Here is a 22,644-nt window from a genome sequence, read left to right as displayed (position 1 = left end):
AACATAGTTATAGATAACAATTTTTTATGCAAAAAATACAAATTCTTGTCAGCTTCTCATTCTTAGCTCAGCAATTCTTATTACTAGTTTTTGGTTTTTCACATGTTTCACCCTTTTTCCACTATCTGCATTGCATTTTACACATACTCCAAAATGTTTTTATGATGTTCTAAGCCATGTTCAAGACTTTTGGCAGGTCCTTCAAAAATTTCTCGCACGAAGCTCCAACTAACCAATTATAAAAAAGCCTGAGTATATTTCCCATCCATCGTGAAACAAATCCTTAATCTTCGAGCTAGAAAGCATAAGTTCTCGTTCAACGCCAAAATATAAAACTTTTCACTTAGACTTGAGAGCTTTCAGCAATTTTCCTAATTGAAATGATCTAATTTCTTCCTGTTTCATAGCACGGCCAATGCATTTTGCAAACTTACTATAAGCTTTGGTTAGGGCTTCACAAATCAGGGAGAAGGTCCGCAGGGGACACACGGTTTTGTGTTTCTCTGAAAGTATTACACCTTCTCAACTACACTTTTACACTATTCTATAGTGTATTACGGTAATAACCTGGCAAAAAAAAAAAAAAAAAAAAAAAAAAAACTGTATTGCTACTTTAGTAACTTAAATAAATTAGCACTTGAACAAGGTCTAGACCCTAATCATACATCCAGTTCCCCAGGACAAAACAGTATAACCAATCCGACAGTCCGAAAATCAAGTCCAAAATAGAGCAAAATCAGCATCAATAAGTATACGTCTATGTTCCAAAACCAAGCTATAGCACCTTAAATCTACAAAAACATTATATTCCCAAGGTGATCACTATATATTGGGGCTCGTCAGATGAAAACTCATTGCCTTAATGGGTTTCGGCGCTTAAATTTCATTACCCAGGCAATTGAGCGCGCCATGCCATAATCTGGCATACCCCTATATCGTGCCACCAATGGAATAAACATAAACAAAATCCACAATATCCAAAAAATAAAAATATTTACCTCAGAAAGTTTTTTTTAAAACATTCTTAACCGGCCTTCAAATAACACTGAGAGCAGAACTTCAACCAATTTAAATACACACAAATAAATAACCCTAGTCCTCCATCCGGAAAAATTTCACTTTCACTCAAATTCTAAGAATTAAATTCCAAGTATTCCACCATAATCTTTACCACAGGTGTCGCAATCCAACCCTCAACAACCGGGAAGATAAACCAATTCCGTCAACAAGTTACCGTAAAATATCATTCAAGATATCTTGATAACATTATTATACTTATGCAAAAGCTGATTATACTTGAAGCAAAGCTTTTTAAATTGCCAAGCAAGTTTATTGGCGGAAAAACCTCTTATGATTAGCTTCTTGCTAAGTAAAATACATCTATTTCTAAAATCGATGTAATTAGTACAAACTCTTGCATATCTAAATATTTGAGGAAAATACGATGAATATTTTATACTTGAATGAATATTACTTTTTGGAAATGGAAAATTAACTATTTAAAAATTAAAATCGTCTGTTTTATTGTATATTTTAAAATTTATTGTATTATTAGGTATCACATTAATCTCTAAATCTAGAAAATGATCATATTTGCCATTTCCATTACTGGATTCCAGCTTTAACTCTGGTGGATATATTTGAATTGCAATCTCTAAAAAATTTGAACAATTTATCACCAGAAGGTCATCTAAATATCTTTTATTATATGAAAGAAATTCCAATTACATTCATCCCAAACACGCTAATATGCGTCGGGACCTATTTTGATATTGTTAGCACTATATGCAGTTTTGTTTTGTTTGTACTTTATGGAGAGTTCAGTGATTGTGTTTTTGTTTTGCTAGTATTGAATGGAGATTTCTATGGTGTGTTTTTTTGTGACCCATTTGTTAATATAAAAATATATATGTGATTTGATTTCTCCTGTAAAATCGTTTCATAAAAACGCACAAACTAAAAATTAACTTGGGTTCCGTAACGAATTTGCTTTAGGAAGTGTTGATGGTTCTCGCCAGATGCAGAATTTCCATTTGGGGCGAGATTTTCAGACTGAGCTGCTAAAATTCACACGGTAAAATTTTCAGGTTCTGCAAGTATACCACGCTGAAATCGAACGCTTAAAGGAAAAAGTTTAAGATATGCATGCAATTGTAGTTCAGATTTGGTTAGAATTAAAAGTGCCATTATACGAGTCAGTTCGTCCTTGATTTTTTTTTTCGCGTGTACTCCACCAGTTTTCAATAGGTTGTGGCAACAATCTGTAAGCAAGCAGCGACTCCTGCAAATAGCAATCAAAGCTCTAAAAAAATAAATCTTGACAACTACACTACAGCGAAAGAATTTGCTTTTATTGTGATTCTAAAAATGTGAAGTTTATTAAAAAAAACTAATTTATGATTCTGGGTTAGCAAATGCATAGATGTCAAATTAATGAGTCAGTGGTTCAAATAACTGCTCTTACTACACTTCTTACTACACTAATTTTGGCAATCACACTAATTTTGCCTTATTATTTCAGTAACAATATGCCAAGAAAATGCCAAACACTAGATAGCAGTGGTGATTTTTTGTTGACACTTGCGGCAGTTTCCACTCTTCTAACATACCCGTTATCTTTGTTCTAAACATTGTTTTGGGCTAAATCATTATGTAAAAACTATCCAGGAGATACAAGTAGGTGCCTGTTCAAACAGTGGGTGGTAACGAACCGTATAGTAAGAGCATCTCGTCTCAATAGTAACCGAAACTCTAAAAAACGGAATTTTAATATCAATAGATACATCAAAGGAATCGAATTTTTATGCTGATTTTAAATTTCACCAAGTTTAGTCTTAATTATCAAAAGTTACGAGCCTGAGAAAATTTTCCCTATTTTCGAAAAAAGGAGAAAATATCCCCTAAAAGTCATAGAATCTTAATGAAAATTACACCATCAGTTTCAGCGTATTATAGAACCCTATTGTAGAGGTTGCAAGCTCCTATCAGCAAAAATGTGGAACTTGGTATTTTTTTTGCCAAAACAAAGATCACGGATGCGTGTTTACTTGTTTGTTTTTCTTTTCCCCAGAGGTGATCCTATCGACCCAGTTGTCCTACAACGTCGTGAGAGGGCTCATTCAAACATAAATTAAAAGTTCTAGTGCTTTCTTTAATCAAAAAAAAAAAAAAAATAGAAAAGAATCACTTTTTACAAAAAACTGCATTTTTGATATCTTTTCTTACTGCAGTCTTTCCAAAGATATTTGATTTTTGAAACATTCAAAAACTTCATGGTAAAAAACTGTATAGTAAGAGCAACTCGTCTCAATAGTAACCAAAAATTTAAAAAACGGAATTTTGATACAAATAGATACATCAAAGATGTCATAATGGTTGGTAGCCAGGTCGTCTCTTACTATCCCAATTAAGAAAGGGTCATAGGCCTTTTAATGTTTGTAATCATAGGCAGCGCAATAGCGCTGCCTAAGTAAAGAACGATGTTGGCACAATGTATCATTTATTTTCTTGCTTTGACCAGAGCACTTCGTATCGAAGGAGTTGTCGTAGAATCAAACGGTTCGTGGTAAAGAACTGTTTAGTAAGACCGATTCGTCTCAATAGTAACCGAAACTCAATAGTAACCGTCTCAATAGTAACTTAATATCAATAGATACATCAAAAGAATTGGTTTTTTATGCTGATTTAAAATATATAAGTTTCATCAAATTTACTCATATCCATGAAACGTTACGAGCCTGATTTACATGAAAAGACAATCATTGGAATAACAAGGCATTGCATACATTGGACTAAGTTAGCTACTTGAATGTTAGAGGTTTTACAGTAAGGAACGAACTTCAGCCCATAGTAACTAAGATAAGATTATAATTTAAGACTCGAATCAAACAGTTCGTGGTAACGAACTGTATAGTAAGAATTACCCGTCTCAATAGTAACCGAAACTCTAAAAAACGGAATTTTAATTTCAATAGGTACACCAAAAGAATTTTACTTTTATGCTGAATTTAAATATTTAAGTTTCATCAAGTTTACTTTTACCCATCAAAAGTTACGATCCTGAGAAAATTTGCCTTATTTTCTAAAAAAGGAAAAAAAAACCTGGAAGTCATAGAATCTTAATGAAAATCACACCATCAGATTCAGCGTATCAGACAACCGTACTGTAAAGGTTTCAAGCTCCTATCTGCAAAATGGGGTTTTGTATTTTTTTGCCAGAAGAAAGATCACAGATACCTGTTAATTTACCTTTTTTTACCAGGGGTGATCGTATCGAACCAGGGGTCCTAAAATTTTGCGAGAGGGCTTATTTGAACGGAAATTAAAAGTTATAATGCCTTTTCAAGCAAAAAACGAAAAAAAAAATTAAGAATAGAATCACTTTTTACAAAAAACCTGCATTTTTGTTGTCTTTTCGTATTGCGCATTTTCAAAGATATTTGATTTTTTAACCAATCATAACCATATATGAAGTAATAAGTGACGTGACGTAATATCTAACACCGATTGTGTACTAATAACCGTATTGAGTGACGTTCCGTAAAATTTGAAAAAATCAATTTTTATTTTATGTTAGATTTCAGTTCAGAATCGCTAAAGTTATAAACTGCATTACATTAAGGAACGAACTGTAGCCCATATTAACAGAACTAATAAAAGGGATCATCATATAGACGATTATTGTAATTATAAAATAAAGAACAAACAGTAAAGCCCATAAAGAGACCAAATTAATTAAAAAAGTGCTCATGATCATTGACCACTGGGTTAAGATTGGGCTCATGACCTTAGGCTTAAGGCACTTACGCTATAACCACTGAGCTACCGAAATCTTGTCTGTTAAGAAAGATTATACACTTTGAGACAATATCGGAAAAGAGTTATACTAAAGGACAAACTCAAGCTCTATTAAAGGACGAGTTATATTAAAGGATTATAATAGAGAACGAACTCTAGCCTATATTAACTGAAATGCTTATTATAAGGAGCAACCTCAGAGACTGGTGGAATATATTAAATGAGCATTAAGCTCACTATAATCCGGGTTGCAGCGGTAGCAACGGTACCTAGTAAGAGACGATCACGTCCCTTAGTAAAAAACTGCAATAATCCATAACACTTTAAAAAAAAAGTCAAATAAAAAAGTACACTACTAGAATCGCCTTGTCCGAAATTCTTATATAGGAAACTTAACGTCTCTTGGCTTGAACAACAAGAAAATTATATTTGGCTTGAAAATCAAGAAAAGCGGCTGCAACCACGGTATTCTGCTTATACGGGATCTTTTTTATCTTTCTCCTCGTCCGGGTAGCAGCGGTAGCTAGCAACCTAGTAAGAGACGGTCAAGCCCCATAGTAAGAACTAAAGTAACCCATTACTCCTAAAAAAAAAAGAGTCAGATCAAAACAAGAAGTACACTATTAGAACCGCCTAGTCCAAAACCTCTGTATAGCAAACTTACCGCCACTTGGCTTGAACAACAGGCAAAATATATTGGCTCGAAAATCAAGAAAAGTGGCTGAAACCACGATATTCTCCACATAAGGCATCTTTTTTTCTTTCCGTTTTTTTTTTCTCCTCGTCTAATTGGGCACTGGAAAATCACAGAGAGCTGCATAATGGCTACATCTAATAAGGGGAATTGCTACATCTAGTGCCTTTTGTAATTAAAAATAAGATAGTTTTTAATATTTATTTACATTAAAATGACGATCATTGGAATGACAAACCATTGCATACATTGGACTTAGCTGGCTACTTGATTGTTTGAGGTTCGGCTCTTACTATTTCAAAAAAGAAAAAGCCGTAGGCTTCTACCTGTTTGTAATCATAAAGCATCCGGGTTGCAGCGGTAGCTAGAAACCTAGTAACAGGCAATCACGCCCAATGCTAAAAAATATAATAACCCATAACTCCTAAGAATATCCATCAGTTCGTGGTAACGAACTGTATAGTAAGAGCGACTCGCCTCAATAGTAACCGAAACTTTAAAAGACGGAAGTTTGATACCACTAGATACATCAAAAGAATCGGATTTTAACGCTGATTTTCATTAATTAAGTTCCTTCAAGTTTAATTTTACCCATCCAAAGTTCCGAGCCTGAGAAAATTTGCCTTATTTTCGAAAAAAGGCGGAAACAACCCCTAATCATAGGCAGTTCAATCGCGCTGCCTAAGTAAGGAACGATGTTGGCACACTGTATTATTTATTTTTCCATACCAGGGTACTTCATATCGAAGGAGTTGTCGTAGAAACTTCGTAAAGGGCTCACTCGATTGGAAGTTGGAATGGCCCTTTTTAATAGTCAAGAATGACTGAACGGTAACTAACACCCCTTCCATGCCCACCATTTTTCCAAACACATCCAATCAAAATTTTGAGATAGCCATTTTGTTCAGCGTAGTTGATTTCTACACAGAAATTATGTTTTTGAGGAGGACACTCCCCTAAAGCCCTCTGGGCAAGGGTTGTAAGTTATGCCCTGGGGGCATATAAGATTTTCAAGGAGGCACACTTGTGCCTCTTTAAAGAGGTGACCCACCACAATGTTAAGTGATATCTGGTCCTAGTGGTCGCAGAGAGACGGCGGTGATCGCAGTTTCTAGCCTAAGCTCAAACTAAGAAAGATGCAAAATTTCACTCCCCCCTTCGACTTTATCTTCATGGGGGAAAGTGGGCCGGAAGTTTCGACCCTCCCACCACAGCCCCCCTTTAACGTTGTCCGATCGGGCTGAAATTTAGAGGATAAGCTTTCCTAGGGCCTGGGAGCTTATCCTCAAAATGTCAGCTCAATCCGTTTTCCAAAAACCAAATATAGCCACTTAATGTTCATCAAATTATTTTTTTTTTTATCAGCCACGCCTACAGGCCACAGTTGGCAACGGATCCGGGTGAATGAGGACTCATTCGAAGCGGAATTCGACCTTTTAGGGCCTTTTGATATTTTCAGACCGAAAAAATTATCCCCCAAATTTACATTTACGAAAAACCTCGTTTTCCCATAAGAGCCCATGTTAATTTTTGAAATTCCTAAAAGCATAGTATTTAATTATTAAATTAGATCAAAATAGTCCTCTTATCCCGACAAGACCAACTGCAAGCTTCCAAACATTCCAGCTCTTTCCCATAAGTTTTTTTTGTCGAAAAACGAAAATCATAAAATCTTTAAAAGCCTTAACACAAGAATCTTCAAAAGTGGGATTTGGGGGGTGGCTGCCCCCCAACTTTAACTCCTGACACGATCAGCTACCAGTTGGTCAAGCAATAATAAGTAATAAACTGTACAAAAACGTGCAGAAATTATTTGAAAAAAACTACGTTTTCTAAAGAGTTAAAGAGGCTGAGTCACAAGTTCGAACCTTAAAACGTACAGGGATTAGGTAGTACAGTTGGGCGGCTGCCGCCCCCCCCCCAACCCCCCCCTTTTGCAGCCTTTAAATAAAAAAAAAGTTTTTTAAACTGAAAGTAAGGAGCGACATTAAAACTTAAAACGAACAGAAATTATTCCGTATATGAAAGGGGCTGTCCCCTCCTCAACACCTCGCACTTTACGCTAAAGTTTGACTTTCTCACAACTCTATTTTTGTTAAACAATAAAAAAACTTTAGCGTAAAGAGCGAGGCGTTGAGGAGGGGACAGCCCCTTTCTAATACGGAATAATTTCTGTTCGTTTTATGTTTTAATGTCGCTCCTTACTTTCAGTTTAAAAAACTTGTTTTTTTTATTTAAAGGCTGCAAAAGCTGGGGTTTTGGGGGGTGGCAGCCCCCAACTGTACCTCCTAATCCCTGTACGTTTTAAGGTTCGAACTTGTGACTCAGCCTCTTTAACTCTTTAGAAAACGTCGTTTTTTTCAAATAATCATAGAAAGCGTTGTCGTAGATACTTTAAAAAAGGTTCATTAGATTGGAAATTCAATGGATTAGTGCCATTTTTAATAGTCGAAAGTGATTGGAGGGCAACTAAACCCCCTCTACTGCCCACCTTTCCCCAAACACATCCAATCAAAATTTTGAGATAACTGTTTTGTTTCCGATGGGAATTTAGTAAGTATCATAGTTATCTTGGTTTTATTGATAGCTGAATTATAAACTAAACGAAATCGACCCCGGGTGGCCTTGAACAAGCAACCTTTCGGTTAACTGTCGATCGTACTAGCCACTTGCACCACGAAAGTCGTTAATTAAAGTTGTAAAATTAACAATATGATACATACAAGATCAATACAGTTCATTATAAATGGATACTATGTAAGTTTCCTCGGATATAGCTCAAACCTAGTAAAGAACAAACCACGGCAAATAATAGCTAAAAGTTAACATAGTACAAGCATCGCCTCTTGCTATTCCAAATAAGAAAAACCCATAGGGTTTTTCCTGTTTGTAATCTGGGTTGCAGCGGTATTTAAAAAATCTGTGTTGCAGCGGTAGCTAGCAACCTAGTAACAGACTATCACGCCCCATAGTAAAAACCAAAATATCCCATAACTCCTAAAACTAGAGTCAGATCAAAAAACAAAATACACTATTAGAACCGCATTAAAAGAAAGACAGCATTAAAAGAAAGACGTAAAAAAGAAAGACTTTATTTCAAAAATCCATAACAATGTGTTATGGCAATTTCCTTCAAAAGACGGTATTTTTTTTTTTTTCTTCAGAAAATATAACTGGCATCGCTAGATGAATTCCAATATGTGAGTCTTATTCAATGTAAAAATTTAGAACTTAATTATTTACAATTATTTGCCTTATGCCTTATTATTTCACTGGCAGTATGGCAAGATATGCCAAATACTTGAAAGCGTTGTTGTTCAAATTTAACTATTTTAGTCTGCTGACAACTGGTAAAGAGGAATAACTTGGAGTATACTTCAATATTTTAATGGTTTTCGCATGTCAGCTAAACCCAAAAAGTTTGCATTTAACTTTAGATTGTGTTCCAGGAAAAACCAGGAAAGCGTATGGTCCGCGATTGATTTAAGACTGCGCTTTCAAGATAAAAAGCTTTCAAATTACTGGAGGGTACAAAACTCGTGGCGATAAATTTGCATCCGTGCTTAAACATGATTTTCTTTCCGTGACCATTGTAACATTGTGATCTAAAATTAGAATCGTTCAGGTTTTAAAATCATGTTTTCATGTCTTAGGAAACTTTGTTATCTGATTTAAAAATTTTGCTACATGTTAAAGACTATCAATTCCGTTGGAAATACAAAAAGAAAGACTTTATTTCAAAATCCATAACAATGTGTTAAGGCAATTTCTTTCAAAAGACGGTAATTCTTTTTTTTAGAAAATATATAACGTGGCGTCGCTAGATGATTTCTAATCTGTGAGTCTTATTCAATGTAAAAAATTAAAATTTAATGGTTTACAATTACTTGAATGACCCAAAACTCCTTGGAATGAATTAACTTTTGGGCTTAAACATGATTTGCTTTGCATGAGAAATGTAATGTCAGAATTTGCAAAAGACGGTGCTCAAAGTTTTTAGAATCTTTAAAACTTGAAAGTCTTGAAAACATCGTTATCTGATGAAAAAAGCAGAAGATGATATCAATTCTTTAGAGAGTGTGAAAGTAAAACACTTGGTATGAAAAGTTGTAACAATGCTTTAAGACACGTTCTTTCAGAAGATAGTAATGTTTACCCGTAACAAAATATCAAGTGATGTCACTAAACGAATTCCACCCTGTGAGATTTGTTGAATGAGAAATTTTAAAACAGAAAGCCTTACGATTGTTTGGAAGAGTGAAAAATCTTGGCGATAAATTGATTTGTGGGCTCAAAAACATGATTTTTCATGTTTCAGAAGTGTCTAAAATCGCATATCTTTTAGAGATTTTTCTGGAGAGTTTTAAAAAGAAAAACTTTGATTTGGAAGGGTTAAAAAACACCTCAAGGCATTTTTTTTCAGAAGATGGTCAGGTTTCCACAACAAATAACTTTTGTCAGAAAGTCTGGCGACATTTCACCTGAAGGCAATGTCGCTAGACGAATTTTGATCCCCATAACACTTATTGAATTTCAAACTTCAAAATAGGAACACCTACGTTTTTTGAAGGAACAAAAAACGTTGCGATAGATTTATGCCCGGGTTAGATATTATTTTGTTAAATATGATGATCATTAAATATGATTTTCTTTGCAAATAAATATAATTTTGTGACTTGAAGACTAGGATGGTTTAAAGTTAAAAAATATTTCCGGGAGAACATTCCTATCTATTTATAATCTTTCTTAAATTACGCAAATTATACTAATTCTGTTAGCAGCTCTACGGAGAAAAAAAACTTCTTTTAAGGGTTACAGCAATGTCTTAACGCAAGTTCTCCCAGGAAATAGTGTAGTGCTTTTTAACTGGAAAGTCCGTCTGACCAAATTGCCCGTCTGACCATATCGTTTATCTTGGTATTCCCATTAGAAATACAATTTTTCCCACTCTTACACTGGTTACATCCTAACAGAAGGCATCAAAACCGCATATCAGCTTCATATACTTTCATAGTCACTACTAAGTTTCATTTTAGTCACCGTTATCTGGCACTGTTGCTCTCCCCCACATCCTCTACATTATGAAATATATATCGGCGAACCTTTGTCTTTTTTAACAAAGGTATGGGGCACGCGGCAGGCTTCTATATATATAAATAGATTTTCGATGTCAGTTGTCTTCTAAATACAGACAATTTGAGCCTTTTCTTGATGTCACGATGTCAAAATCAACCTTAAATTAAAAGTGGTTCCTTTGTAGAATGAAATTTTTTTATTGAACCATTAACTTTTGCCTCGGCTTGTCTTTTTTCATATGAAAGACATATCGCCGAACCTTTGCTTCTTTTAATTATTCAGGTGGTGGGACGAAAACTTCTTTTTCTTCCAACGATTTTAAATAGTCTATGTTTTTGATTTTACAAGGTATGGAAGGCGTTGACGACCACCTTTGTTTCTTTTAATTGTTCAGGTGGTGGGACAAAAACTTCTTCTTTTGCATTGGCTTGTCTTCTTTCATTGTGAAAGACATATCGCTGAATCTTTGTTTCTTTTAATTGTTCAGGTGGTGGGACAAAAACATCTTTTTCTTCCAACGATTTGTCCAGTCCACATTTTTGATTTTCATAGGTATGGCAGATATTGATGACTTTATACATGTCAAAATCCAAAAACTCAATCATCATCGCTATCATTTTTAGTTTGTTTGCTTCGATACACCTCAGCTTATTTTTCATCATTATTAAATACATATTGCCGAACCTTTGTTTTTTTTAACACAGGTAAGGTAGGCATTGAATACCTTTTCCATTCAAAATCCCAAACCAACGTTTTGAATCCAAAATGTAACGTTTTGATTCTCCTTCTCCAGGTTGATTTTCATTGAGATACTGCTCTTCACTTTCTATTTTTACTCCCTCACTTGGTCGTTGCCGTATGTTTTCTAACTGCGCTTGTCTTTGCTCTTCATTTTCGTTTTTAACAAGCTCTAAGTGTCGTTTTCGCATGTATTCTAACTGCCTGCGTCTTTGCTCTTCAATTTCAGTTTTGACAGGTTAGTTCAGGTGTTGGTTCCAAAGAATCATCATTGATAGTAACTGCAACTGCAAATTTTTGTTTTTTGGGCCTTTCAACAGAATTTATATTGTATAAATAACTGTTGCGTTGAAAGCTCAGCAATCTTATTTATGCTATGCATGACATGATATAATAAAATACTTATGCCACATATAATATCATAAGAAATGCTTATATGTTGTACTAACATAGTACATGACGTCATTTGAAAAACCAAAGTTAAGGCTCTTAACGATTTTTCTTAGACTTCTGATCTATCTAGATCGTTTTTTTTTTGCGAGAATATCCCAAGATACCAATTTTCATGAAAAAATCTGGAGCCGTTTTCGAGAAAAAATACATACAAACACAATTATTCCTCACATATAAAGATAGTATACAGTACTGGGAGCCCGGTGGCTTCGCCGCCGGGCCCTGGCACTTGGCACATGGCAGACTTCAATATGTCCAAATGGACCTTAAATTAGAAGTTGTGCCTTTATAAAATTAAATTTTTTTTATTGAACCTTTTACTTTTGCCTCGGCATGTCTTGTCATTATGAAAGACATATTGCCGAAACTTTGTTTCTTTCAATTGTTCGGGTGGTGGGACAAAAAATTTTTTTCTTCCAACGATTTATCTAGTCCAGGTTTTTGATTTCCAAAGATATAACAGGCATTGACGATCACCTTTGTTTCTTTTAAATGTTCAGGAGGTTGGACCAAAACTTCCTCTTTTGCGTTGGCTTGGCTTTTGTCACTATGAAAGACGTATCGCCAACCCTTTTGTTTCTTTTAATTGTTCAGGTGGTGTGACAAAAACTTATTTTTCTTCCAACAATTTATCCAGTCCATATTTTTGATTTTCAAATGTATGGTAGATATTGATGATTATCCATGTCAAAATCTAAAACCCAATCATCATTGCTATCATTTTCAATTTGTTTGTTTCTTCACACCTTGGCTTACTTTTTGTCATTATGAAATACGTATCGCCGAACCTTTGTTTTTTTAACAAAGGTATGGGGCGCGCCGTTCCAAAGAATCTTCATTTATAGTAACTGCAACTGCAAATTTTCGTTTTTGGGCCTTTCAATGGACACTATATTATATAAATAACTGTTGCGCTGGAAACTCAAAAATCTTATTTATGCTATGCATGACATCATATAAGAAAATACTTATACGATGCCATATATGATGTCAGAAGAAATGCTTATTTGATCAGATAATGTAGTACGTGATGTCATTGTTAAAAACAAAAATTAAGGCTCTTTACAATTTTTCTCAGACTTCTGACCTATCTAGATCATTTTTTTATGGAAGAATATCCCAAGATACCAATTTTCCCGACAAAATACGGAGATGTTATATATATATATATATATATATATATATATATATATATATATATATATATATATATATATATATATATATATATATATATATATATATATATAAATATATAAATATATTTATATATATTTAAATATATACATATATATATATATATATATATATATATATATATATATATATATATATATATATATATATATATATATATATATATATATATATATATATATATATATATATATATATATATTTATATATACATATATATATATGTCTTGATATATAAGTCTATAATACCGATATATAAGTCTTGTTGAATGTGAAGTTAGAAAATATAAAGCTTTCCGTTTATTAGAAGAAACACAATATCCCCGCCGTAAATTTATTTCCATGCTTAAATATTATTTCCTTTGCGTGAGAAATGTAATATCGTGATTCGAAAACGAGGATGGTCTTGGTTTTAAAAATCATTGTTTCGTGTCTTAGGACCCATCTTTATCTGATTAGAAACTGTTAGAACATAGAAAAGATGGTATCAACTTAGTGGAATACGCAAAGGGAAAACACTTCATTTTAAAAGCTGGAAAAGTATCTTAACAGCTCTAAAAGGAATGTTTGGTCTTTATTTAATGGGAACTTGTATATAGTGTTTATTTCGGTTAAACAAAACCTTGGGCTACCCCCACAATGTTAAGCGATTTCAGGTCCTAGAGGTTGCAGAGAGACGGCGGTGATCGCATTTTGTAGCCCAAGCTCAAACTAAGAAACGTGCATAATTTCATCCTCCTCCGACTTTATCTTCATGGGGTAAACTGGGCCGGAAGTTTCGACCCTCCCACCACAGCCCCCCTTTAACGTTGTCCGATTGGGCTGAAATTTAGAGGTTACGCTTTCCTAGGGCCCAAGAGCTTATCCTCGAAATTTCAGCTCAATCCGATCACTCCGGCTATATTTGTTTTCAAAAAACCAAATATAGCCACTTAAAATTCCTTTCTCTTTTTTTTTGTTATCCACGCCTACAGGCCACAGTTGGCAACTGATCCGGGTGAATGAGGACTCATTCGAAGCAGAATTTGACCTCTTAGGGCCTTTTGATATTTTCAGACCGAAAAAATTATCCCCCGAATTTACATTTACGAAAAACCTCGTTTTCCTATAAGAGCCCGCTCAATAAACGGGCTCTTATCGTTTTCCTATAAGAGCCCGTGAAAACGCGGGCTCGTTTTCCTATAAGAGCCCACAAGCAGTTTCCGGTCCTAGCGGTCGCAGAGAGACAGTGGTAATTGCATTTTGTAGCCCAAGCTCAAACTCACAAACGTGCAAAGTTTCACCCCCCTCCGACTTTATCTTCACTGGTATAAGTGGGCCGGAAGTTTCGACCCTCTGACCACAGCCCCCCTTTAACGTTGTCCGATTTGGCTGGACTTTAGATGATAAGCTTTCCTGGGGCCTGGGAGCTTATCCTCGAAATTTCAGCTCAATCTGATCACTCCTTCCCTGTTTTCCAAAAACCAAATATCAAGTTTTGTAGGGATTTGCTTGCGTCAAAAATAGATTCCCCTTACTAAAAAACAATTACAATTGTGTCTCTTTATACATCGGTCGATACTCCTGACTGTCAGGCGGAAAACCCGGGTTCGATTCACCGTCAGAGGAAGTTTTTTATATACTGAATTTAAACTTTAAAAAAGAAACTCAGTTTCTTTTTTAAATTATTTGAAAAAAATTACGTTTTCTAAAGATTTAAAGAGGCTGAGTTACAAGGTCGACCCTTAAAACGTACAGGGATTAGGAGGCACAGTTGGGGGCTGTTAAAGAGGCTGAGTCACAAGTTCGAACCTTAAAACGTACAGGGATTAGGAGGTGCAGTTGGGGGGATGCCGCCCCCCAAACCCCTGCTTCTGTATATGAAAGGGGCTGTGCCCTCCTCAACGCCTCGCTCTTTACACTAAAGTTTGACTTTCTTACAACTCTTTTTTAAACAATAAACACTTTAGCGTAAAGAGCTAGGCGTTGAGTTTATATTGAATTTAAAGTTTGTACGTTTTAAGGTTCGACCTTGTAACTCAGCCTCTTTACCTCTTTAGAAAACGTAGTTTTTTTCAAATAATACTTATAAAATAATAAGCGTCTGATTGCACAAACTAACGCCATCTAGGTTTCTTAGACAAAAAACAAAACAAATTCGCGTGGATAGAGTTTTGACTGAAAATCCTGAGAACAAAGCTCCTAGAGATAACACTTTGAGAAGACAGTAGTCTTGAAGCTAAGTTTAGTCTATACTAAAAGAAGAACTTTTCTTTAGTTGTTATGCCTACAAAATAATAATCGTATGATTGCACAAACTAAAATCCATCTAGGTTTCTTAGACAAAAAACAAAACAAATCAGCGTGGATAGAGTTTTGACTGCAAATCCTGAAAACAAAGCTCCCAGAGAGAACACCTTGAGAAGACAATAGTCTTGAAGCTAAGTTTAGGCTAGACTAACCCAACAACTTTTCTTTAGTTGTGATGCTTACAAAATAATAAAAAATGAAATAACAGGTCTTTTCCCAAATAATCTGACACAGTTCTCTCTTCAAAGAGAAGATTTAGAAGGACTTCTGAAGCTCAGTATCTGACTAGGCCAACACTAAAAGTTGAAAACACGTTTTTTCCCAAATAATCCGGAATACAAACCTCTCTCTTGAGAGTTTAGAGGTAGCCTACTTTTGAAACTAAGTTTCTGAATAGTTTTGACATAGGCTAGGAAGTTTTAACAGGTCTTTATAAAAATGCCAGGTAAAGCCAAACTACTAAGGCTAATGATAAAAATCAGGTATGAGGAGAATGTGGAACAAAATAGAAGTGAAAAACGAAGGAGGTACTACAAAAAAGAAAGAGAGACAAGAAAGAAGGATATTAAGAAAAACTTTCAGGAGGATAAGTTGGCAAAGGAACGAAATCGTACTAAAGCATACAGAAATTAGCATCAGATGAATGGTTTTGGCAAAAGAATTTACAGGCAGTGAAATCTCGTTATCGTGCAAATGAATCAGTAAATCAAAAAGCTAAAAACAGGAAAATGAAACTGTATAACACATCACAAGAATATCGCTCCAAAAAAATTAAGCACTATTATAATCATCAGGACAAGTTTGCAAAATTCTTTGGAGACTACTACAAACGAAAAAAGGATATTTTGACTGCCAAATTGTGGGTGAGAAGCCAAATGAACAGTGGTACACCATCCTCTCAGTTGAAACGGAAAAATATAAAGAAGAGTAACCAAGCACCAAAGGAAGCAAAAGCTGATAGCCTCTCAACATCCTCATGCCACTGCCCATATACCAGCCCATATTCAGGAGCATTCAAGAAAGCAGTACAACATAGAATGACAAATGATGCAAATTTGTCACAGAGAATGCGCACAAATAAAAAGCGACACAGAGAGTTTTACATTGCAAAAGCCAGGAAAGTTCAGAAAATGCAAGTTGGCTTAGAGGAGCTAAAACAAGTACTGAATATGTACTATCAAAATCCAGAAGAGTCAAAAGAAGATATCAAACTGGAATTTGCACCTGCAAAAAATGTCATAGAAATGGCAACAAATTCTCTTGCAAAGCGACATTCACACAATGCAACCCAATACAAAAAGTTTCTCGACCACTTGCCAGATGGTGAGCCAGCAACACTTGAAGACTTTACGTCAGCCATGGGAAATTTAAGACAACACAGCAAGTACACCGAAGCATATTTTTTTGAGACAGCCTACACCAACTATGGAACTAATACTTGTCGTATTTGTAAATCTTTTTCAGATGATGTTTACACCACCATACCCATCGATGCAGAAGGATGTGCAAGATTTTTCCAGCACAGTGAACACGAAGATCAAGTACAAGTCAAACAAAAATGCTCATGCTCTCCCAAAAGTTTTACCCCAAACCCCGTTTCCCAAAATCAACCAGCTCCAGTTAATGATGACTGGCACCAATTTCCCACTTCTACCTTAGATTCCCAGTTCCAAAAGGCTTCCCAGACCTACAGTTTGCCAGACTTGAATCTGCTGCCCTCTTTTCTGTTACACGACAGTCAGCATTCCAGACCACATGAACAAGACAATGACTCCACAAGTGATGAAAATAGTGACGGATATCAATGCTCACCTAACCAAAAGAAAATGGCAGCTAGTGAAGAGGATCAAGGACCTACTGAAAAAAATATTAGATGGGAATGTCACAACCAGTTATGTAATTTCAATTTAGATGATATTCATGCATGTCAACATTTCTTTTCCAGAATGGAGCAGACTAAGAAAGACCAACTTCACACTAATTCATTAATCCCCTTTTATTTAGAGTCTCTAGATGCATGCAAGAACCCGCTGCGTCGCACAGATAAACTCGGTCACTCCCCCTTTTGTTCCCTCGAAACAGGTTGCTACAGCTTTTTGAGACCGATGAAGGCACTTAAACCACACTTCCCTGTTCTAACCCGTTTTGTTAACGACATTTACAAGGCAGTGGTAAAATGCAAGATCATTGTTCAACTAAACATACTCAAACGCGAAGGCTCTCTGAAGCAACTGAAAAACGCAATAAAAAAAGCAATCAAAAGCCTACACAAAGTTGGCAAAGCCAATGAGTTTATATTCGGACCCCAACAACGCTTGCCCATTGATGATAAATCGATTAAAGAGGTGTATGGTTTAAATATCCAAAAAGTAGCTACACTTCGCGACGAATACCCCACTGTACCCTGCGACTGTTGTGAAATGCTTAAAATGAATAAGGATTTGAAAACACTTCGTTCGTACGCAAATCGTAAGGGATTCGACAATATGCTAACTTTGGTGCTTGAGAAATTTCAGCAGGATCTACCAGTAGAGGACAGAGACTTTGCAAATGACCCAGGATGGGTAAACCACATTAAAGACAACTTTCAAGTTTGCACCTCGTGCGCCGGGAAAATGACAGAGAGTAAAGAGAATGCTCGATGTGTGTTCAATAACCTCCAGGCAAAACCCACTCCCGATTGTATAAAGGTGCTCAACCACTTTGAGCTAGCAATGATAAAATTTTTAATGAATTGTGTCACCATTGTACGCTTAGGACAAGTAACTGCATTCAAAAGACCAAGGAACGAGTTAACAGATGCACTGAAAGGACGAATTGTATATCTGCCTGTAGACGTTCAAGCTAATGCAGAAGTCTTGCCTGAAAATTTGCTCAATATAGACAGCTTCGTAATTCTCGTTGGAGGTCAGCCAACGTACAGTAAGATCGTCTGGACCACTATGATAGACTTGAGAAAGGTCCATGAGGCACTACTCTGGCTCCGGGAAAACAATAGACTCTATGCCAACATACAAGCGTACACACTTCAAGAGTTGGAGGAAATTCTCGACACTCAATTGGCAGAAAAAGAGAAAGGTATAGAAAATCCCCAACCCATCCCTGAAGAAGCAATTCTCAAACGCTTGACAGACAACGCAAAATCAGAGCTCCTCGAGCATTTCTCGGTTCAAGCAATAGATTCGACAGTTCCAAAAGACTTTATCGAAGACTTTAAAAACAACAAACAGAGTGACGTTGACGAATTTCAGTTTAAAAAAATTGAAGGAGACGCGGAAAACATTTTCGACAAAGATTTAGATCTGAAAGCATTTCCACACTTGTTCCCCGACGGTACCAACGGCCTACAGGAGACTGTCCGTACATTTAAAGTGAGAAATGCAGAATACATCAAATGTCGCCTTCTCAGTCGACATCCTCAGTTCCGACTTGACAAGAACTATTTGTTCCACAATTTCCAGTTTCAGGAGGTGGCACACATGTGTAATAGCGTCTGTCACATGCTTCGAACCGTCAAACCCCAGAAAAATATTGGTGTTTTTTTGCAGAGACTGCAACAACGAGACGGAGAAATGGAGGGAAGCCTGTTCTCAGTTCAGTCAAAGCTAAGGGGCTCGCGTCAATACTTCCAAGCCCTATCGTCAAAAGTAAAATCCATGATCCAACAAGACGGTCCTCCAGCTCTTTTTGTAACGCTCTCTTGCGCTGAGTGGTACTCAACTTAATTCATAGACTATCTGAGAACAATAAATAGACATGTACCTGGTGTTGAAAAAATGACAGCTGCCGAGCTCACAGCACGTGTCCTATGTTGTCACAATGTTGTCACAACGTGTCACAATGACCCAACATTGTGGTGGGTCGCCTCTTTATAGAGGCACAAGTTTGCCTCCTTGATGGGAACTTGTATATAGTGTTTATTTCGGTTAAACAAAACCTCTTGAAAACCACTCCAACTTGTGAATTGTGTATTTCAATCTTTTTTTTTTAAGTAACACGCCAAGGGTTTTGCTCATTTGCTTATAAATGTAATTTACCCAGTTGCTTAGGTAATAGGTAGTGTAAAAGTATAAAGGATATTTACTGCCATAAAATTAATGTCTAGACTAAATAGGATTTTGAGTTAACATTATTAAAGGTAAAATGAGACAATCTCCTCTATGTTGTCCCCAACTACTAATCCCTTCTCCACTTGCAACAAGTCCTCTGACATATTGATGAAGTTCTAGCCTTTAAGGTAAGTTCTTTCAGAAGATGGTAAAATTTGGACCGAACAGACTATTGAGAGCAGTCACTAGTGAAACGCAATACGCCGCTAATCAGCATTTATTTAAATATTTAAATTAAAAGTTAAAAAAGTATTAATTTTTCGTATATATATAGCCTTTATTGTTTTATTTTTACGATAATTTGAATTACAATATTTAATCAAGATTGGAGTCACTTACAAATGGAAATTCTATATTTAAACAGACATTGGTGGAATAAATTCTTCGGAAACAACCCAAAGAAGAAATAACGTAGAGAAACAGGTAGTTCATTTGTAAATAAACTTGTAAATGAGACAGGGATTTCCTCAAAAACTTTTCGGTGTTTTTATTGGCTTTGAATCTGATTAATTAAAAAAAAACTTTTTCCACAAAATAAGTTTTTCAAAGAAAAGTAAAGAACTTCATTAAACCAAAAATGAGCAAAAACAAAATCAGAAAATCTACCAAGCGTGAAACTACCACAAATTAGCATCAATTTTATCCACTCCAGTAAATTTTATTGTTGGCTTGGCCCCATAGGAAAATTCTTCTGGGGGTACTAAGCCTTGACTATAGTTAAGTTTCGTGGATATCTTGAAAGTTTAGAAAATGCTTTAATCTCCAAATGCATTAAAAGTAGTTTTTTCTGCTACTCATGAAAAATGTAATTCTAAAACTAAAAATTAAAGCGTAGACCATCATATCTGTAATTATATCAAGAGTAACCATTTATTTCATCATTACATCATTCTTTCTTTTTTGGTCTGACAAAATTTTAATGTTTTGGATACCAAAAGCTTTAAATTTCAGTGCATTGAAGGTAATCCTTAGTCCTAAGTGAATCTTTTTATTGATGTGCCACTTCATATTAACGATTCATATTTTCTACAAACAGTATGTTCTCTTTCTCTTGATACTTTGTCTTTCTTAAAAACAACTAATGCTTAAGATTTCTCCTTTTACCTAAACAGGAGAATTTAAATTAAAAGATTTTTAAAAAATGTTTGCTCTGACTAAAGTCAGAAAAATTACCCATTGTTAATGTTCAAATTTCAATTTGTATTTACTATACAAAAGTGAATAACTAAGATCGAACCAGCTACCTACTTCCTAATTTAGCTATCTCCAGTGATTAGTGCACTAACGTACCTCCTGATTTAGCCAGAATTTTGGCTGTATATGGAACAGAATGTAAACCCGTGTTTAATATAGCAATTTTGCCAATATCCCCAATAAAGTTTACAGTGTTGGTAAATAAGTGGTGTGTAAAAATAGGTGTGTAACTGCAATATAGTCTCCTACTTGCCTCCTAAGACAGGATAAGATCTATTGCAAAATGCCTGCGGGTTATAACAATAAGAAATACAGCCTACAAACAAAGCTCGAGGAACAGAATTCAACTTTAAATAATGCAAACCAAAAAAAAAAAGAAAAAGAAAAAAATAATGTAGCAAAAAGTTTGCTCTATGTAAGATAGATTGTAAAAACGTGTTTATTACCAATTTTACCAATAATTTTGATAAGTTTTTTTTTACTAATCTCTTTTTCAATTTTCAGATTATAATCGTAACTGGTTCTGTTCAGTCCGAAGTTACCGTTCTTTATGGAAGTCTTCTGATCATATCATTTGTTGTGTATCACAAGCCAGGAAGTATTTTAGAATCAGGTGTACACATAGAGCATTTTTTAGACATATCTGGTAAATACCGTGAGACTGAAGTATTCATGAGATTCCTAACAGATATTCAGAACTATAAGCCAAAATCTGACAACCCAGTTTTTTTCGCAGATATAAATGGTTTTCAGATGATTGAACGAAAGAAACATGCTCAAGCAGGAATAGAAGGTAATTACTATCCCATTACGTCTGCTGCTTATATTGAAGATAGCTCAAGGAGATTTACCGTCTTGGTAAGCCGTGCTCATGGCAGCACAGGGTTTTACAAAGGTAGTGTTGAAGTGATGCTCGATAGACGTATGATGTATGATGATGGACGTGGCATGGGAGAGGGTGTTGTAGACAACAAGAATACACTCTCGAAGTTTTGGATTGTATTAGAGGATAAAGTGCAAGCAAAAGATGAGATACCCAAGCTAAGTCTCCTATCTCATCGTTTATCAAATGCTTTATTATATCCCACAAAATTGTTCCTTGTTGAAGGTGGAGAAGTAGCTCACAAACGCTTGAATCTCATAACAAAGCCGTTGCCGTGTGATGTTAATCTTGTTAATTTTAAGACTTTAGCTGATGAATACGAAGTGCCGTCACAAGAGGCATTATTAGTCCTACATAAAATTGGATATAGCTGTAATATTGAATCTGTGATAGACAAATGTGCTGTTAATAATAATGAAACGTTTTATAGTTCTACAGAGTTCAATGGAATTTATGTGTCTGAGATACTTAAGACTTCCCTTAGTGGACTGCACGACAATGAACTCGTAAAGAGTTTTGACAAAGTACAAGTACCAACAATGGAACTAAGAGCCTATAAGCTAAGGTATTAGTGTAAGGTTTAAAATTAATACTTGTTGTACTTCATGATAATTAAAGTTATTCCTTAAGAAGCTGATAGCATTATAGAATGTAAGTAACAAGGACAAAGAAAATTTAATTTTTTAATTGGAAACGTATTCCTGTTTGGTTTTGTAAACCATATGATTGTGTAAGTCTCCACTTAACCAATTTAAAGAATTCCTTTTCACTGTCCTTAATACATTAAAGAGACAAAATACTGTTTGGTTTTTAAACCATATGATTGTGCAAGTCTCAACTTAACCAATTTAAAGAATTCCTTTTCACTGTCCTTAGTGCTTTAAAGAGGCAAAATATAGAGCCTCAAGTTAAACCACAAACAATGGCAGTAATCTAAGCACAGTAGAAAACAACGTGGAAACGCATATAACAATATATCTTCAAGTTGTGTATCTTTTGGTAGTAGCGGGTGAAATCTAAAAAAAAATGTGGATGAAAATTAACAAAAAAAGGCTAAACTAAAAAAAATGCTAAAGCTAAAAATTAATTAATCTAAAATATTTATCAAAGGTTCTATGTATAAGCAAACACCTTTTAATTAAGAAAACAAGAAGCTTGAAGTCTTGCTCGAGTTTTCAGTATAAAAAATGAATAGATATCAAATTAATTCTCGG

General features: G+C 35.1%; 1 protein-coding gene across 4 annotated transcripts in view; it reads left to right on the top strand.

The window, feature by feature from the left end:
* Window positions 1-22,056, top strand: part of alpha-Man-IIb (alpha-Mannosidase class II b) — a 147,954-nt gene extending 125,898 nt beyond the window's left edge. For all 4 annotated transcript variants that reach the window (XM_089091697.1, XM_089091627.1, XM_089091798.1 and 1 more), the window contains exon 8: window positions 21,052-22,056. In XM_089091697.1, the coding sequence (XP_088947823.1) occupies window positions 21,052-22,002 (951 nt within the window). In that variant the 3' untranslated portion in view covers window positions 22,003-22,056. The remainder of the gene's footprint in view (window positions 1-21,051) is intronic.
* Window positions 22,057-22,644: the final 588 nt, after the last annotated feature.

This window comes from Artemia sp. Qi Xiang Cuo, chromosome 1 (genome assembly GCF_049724085.1).
Source record: "Artemia sp. Qi Xiang Cuo chromosome 1, ASM4972408v1, whole genome shotgun sequence".
Taxonomy (NCBI): Eukaryota; Metazoa; Arthropoda; class Branchiopoda; order Anostraca; family Artemiidae; genus Artemia; species Artemia sp. Qi Xiang Cuo.
The sequence above is the reverse complement of the archived record's forward strand: the minus strand, read 5'-3'. Positions and strand labels throughout refer to the sequence as shown.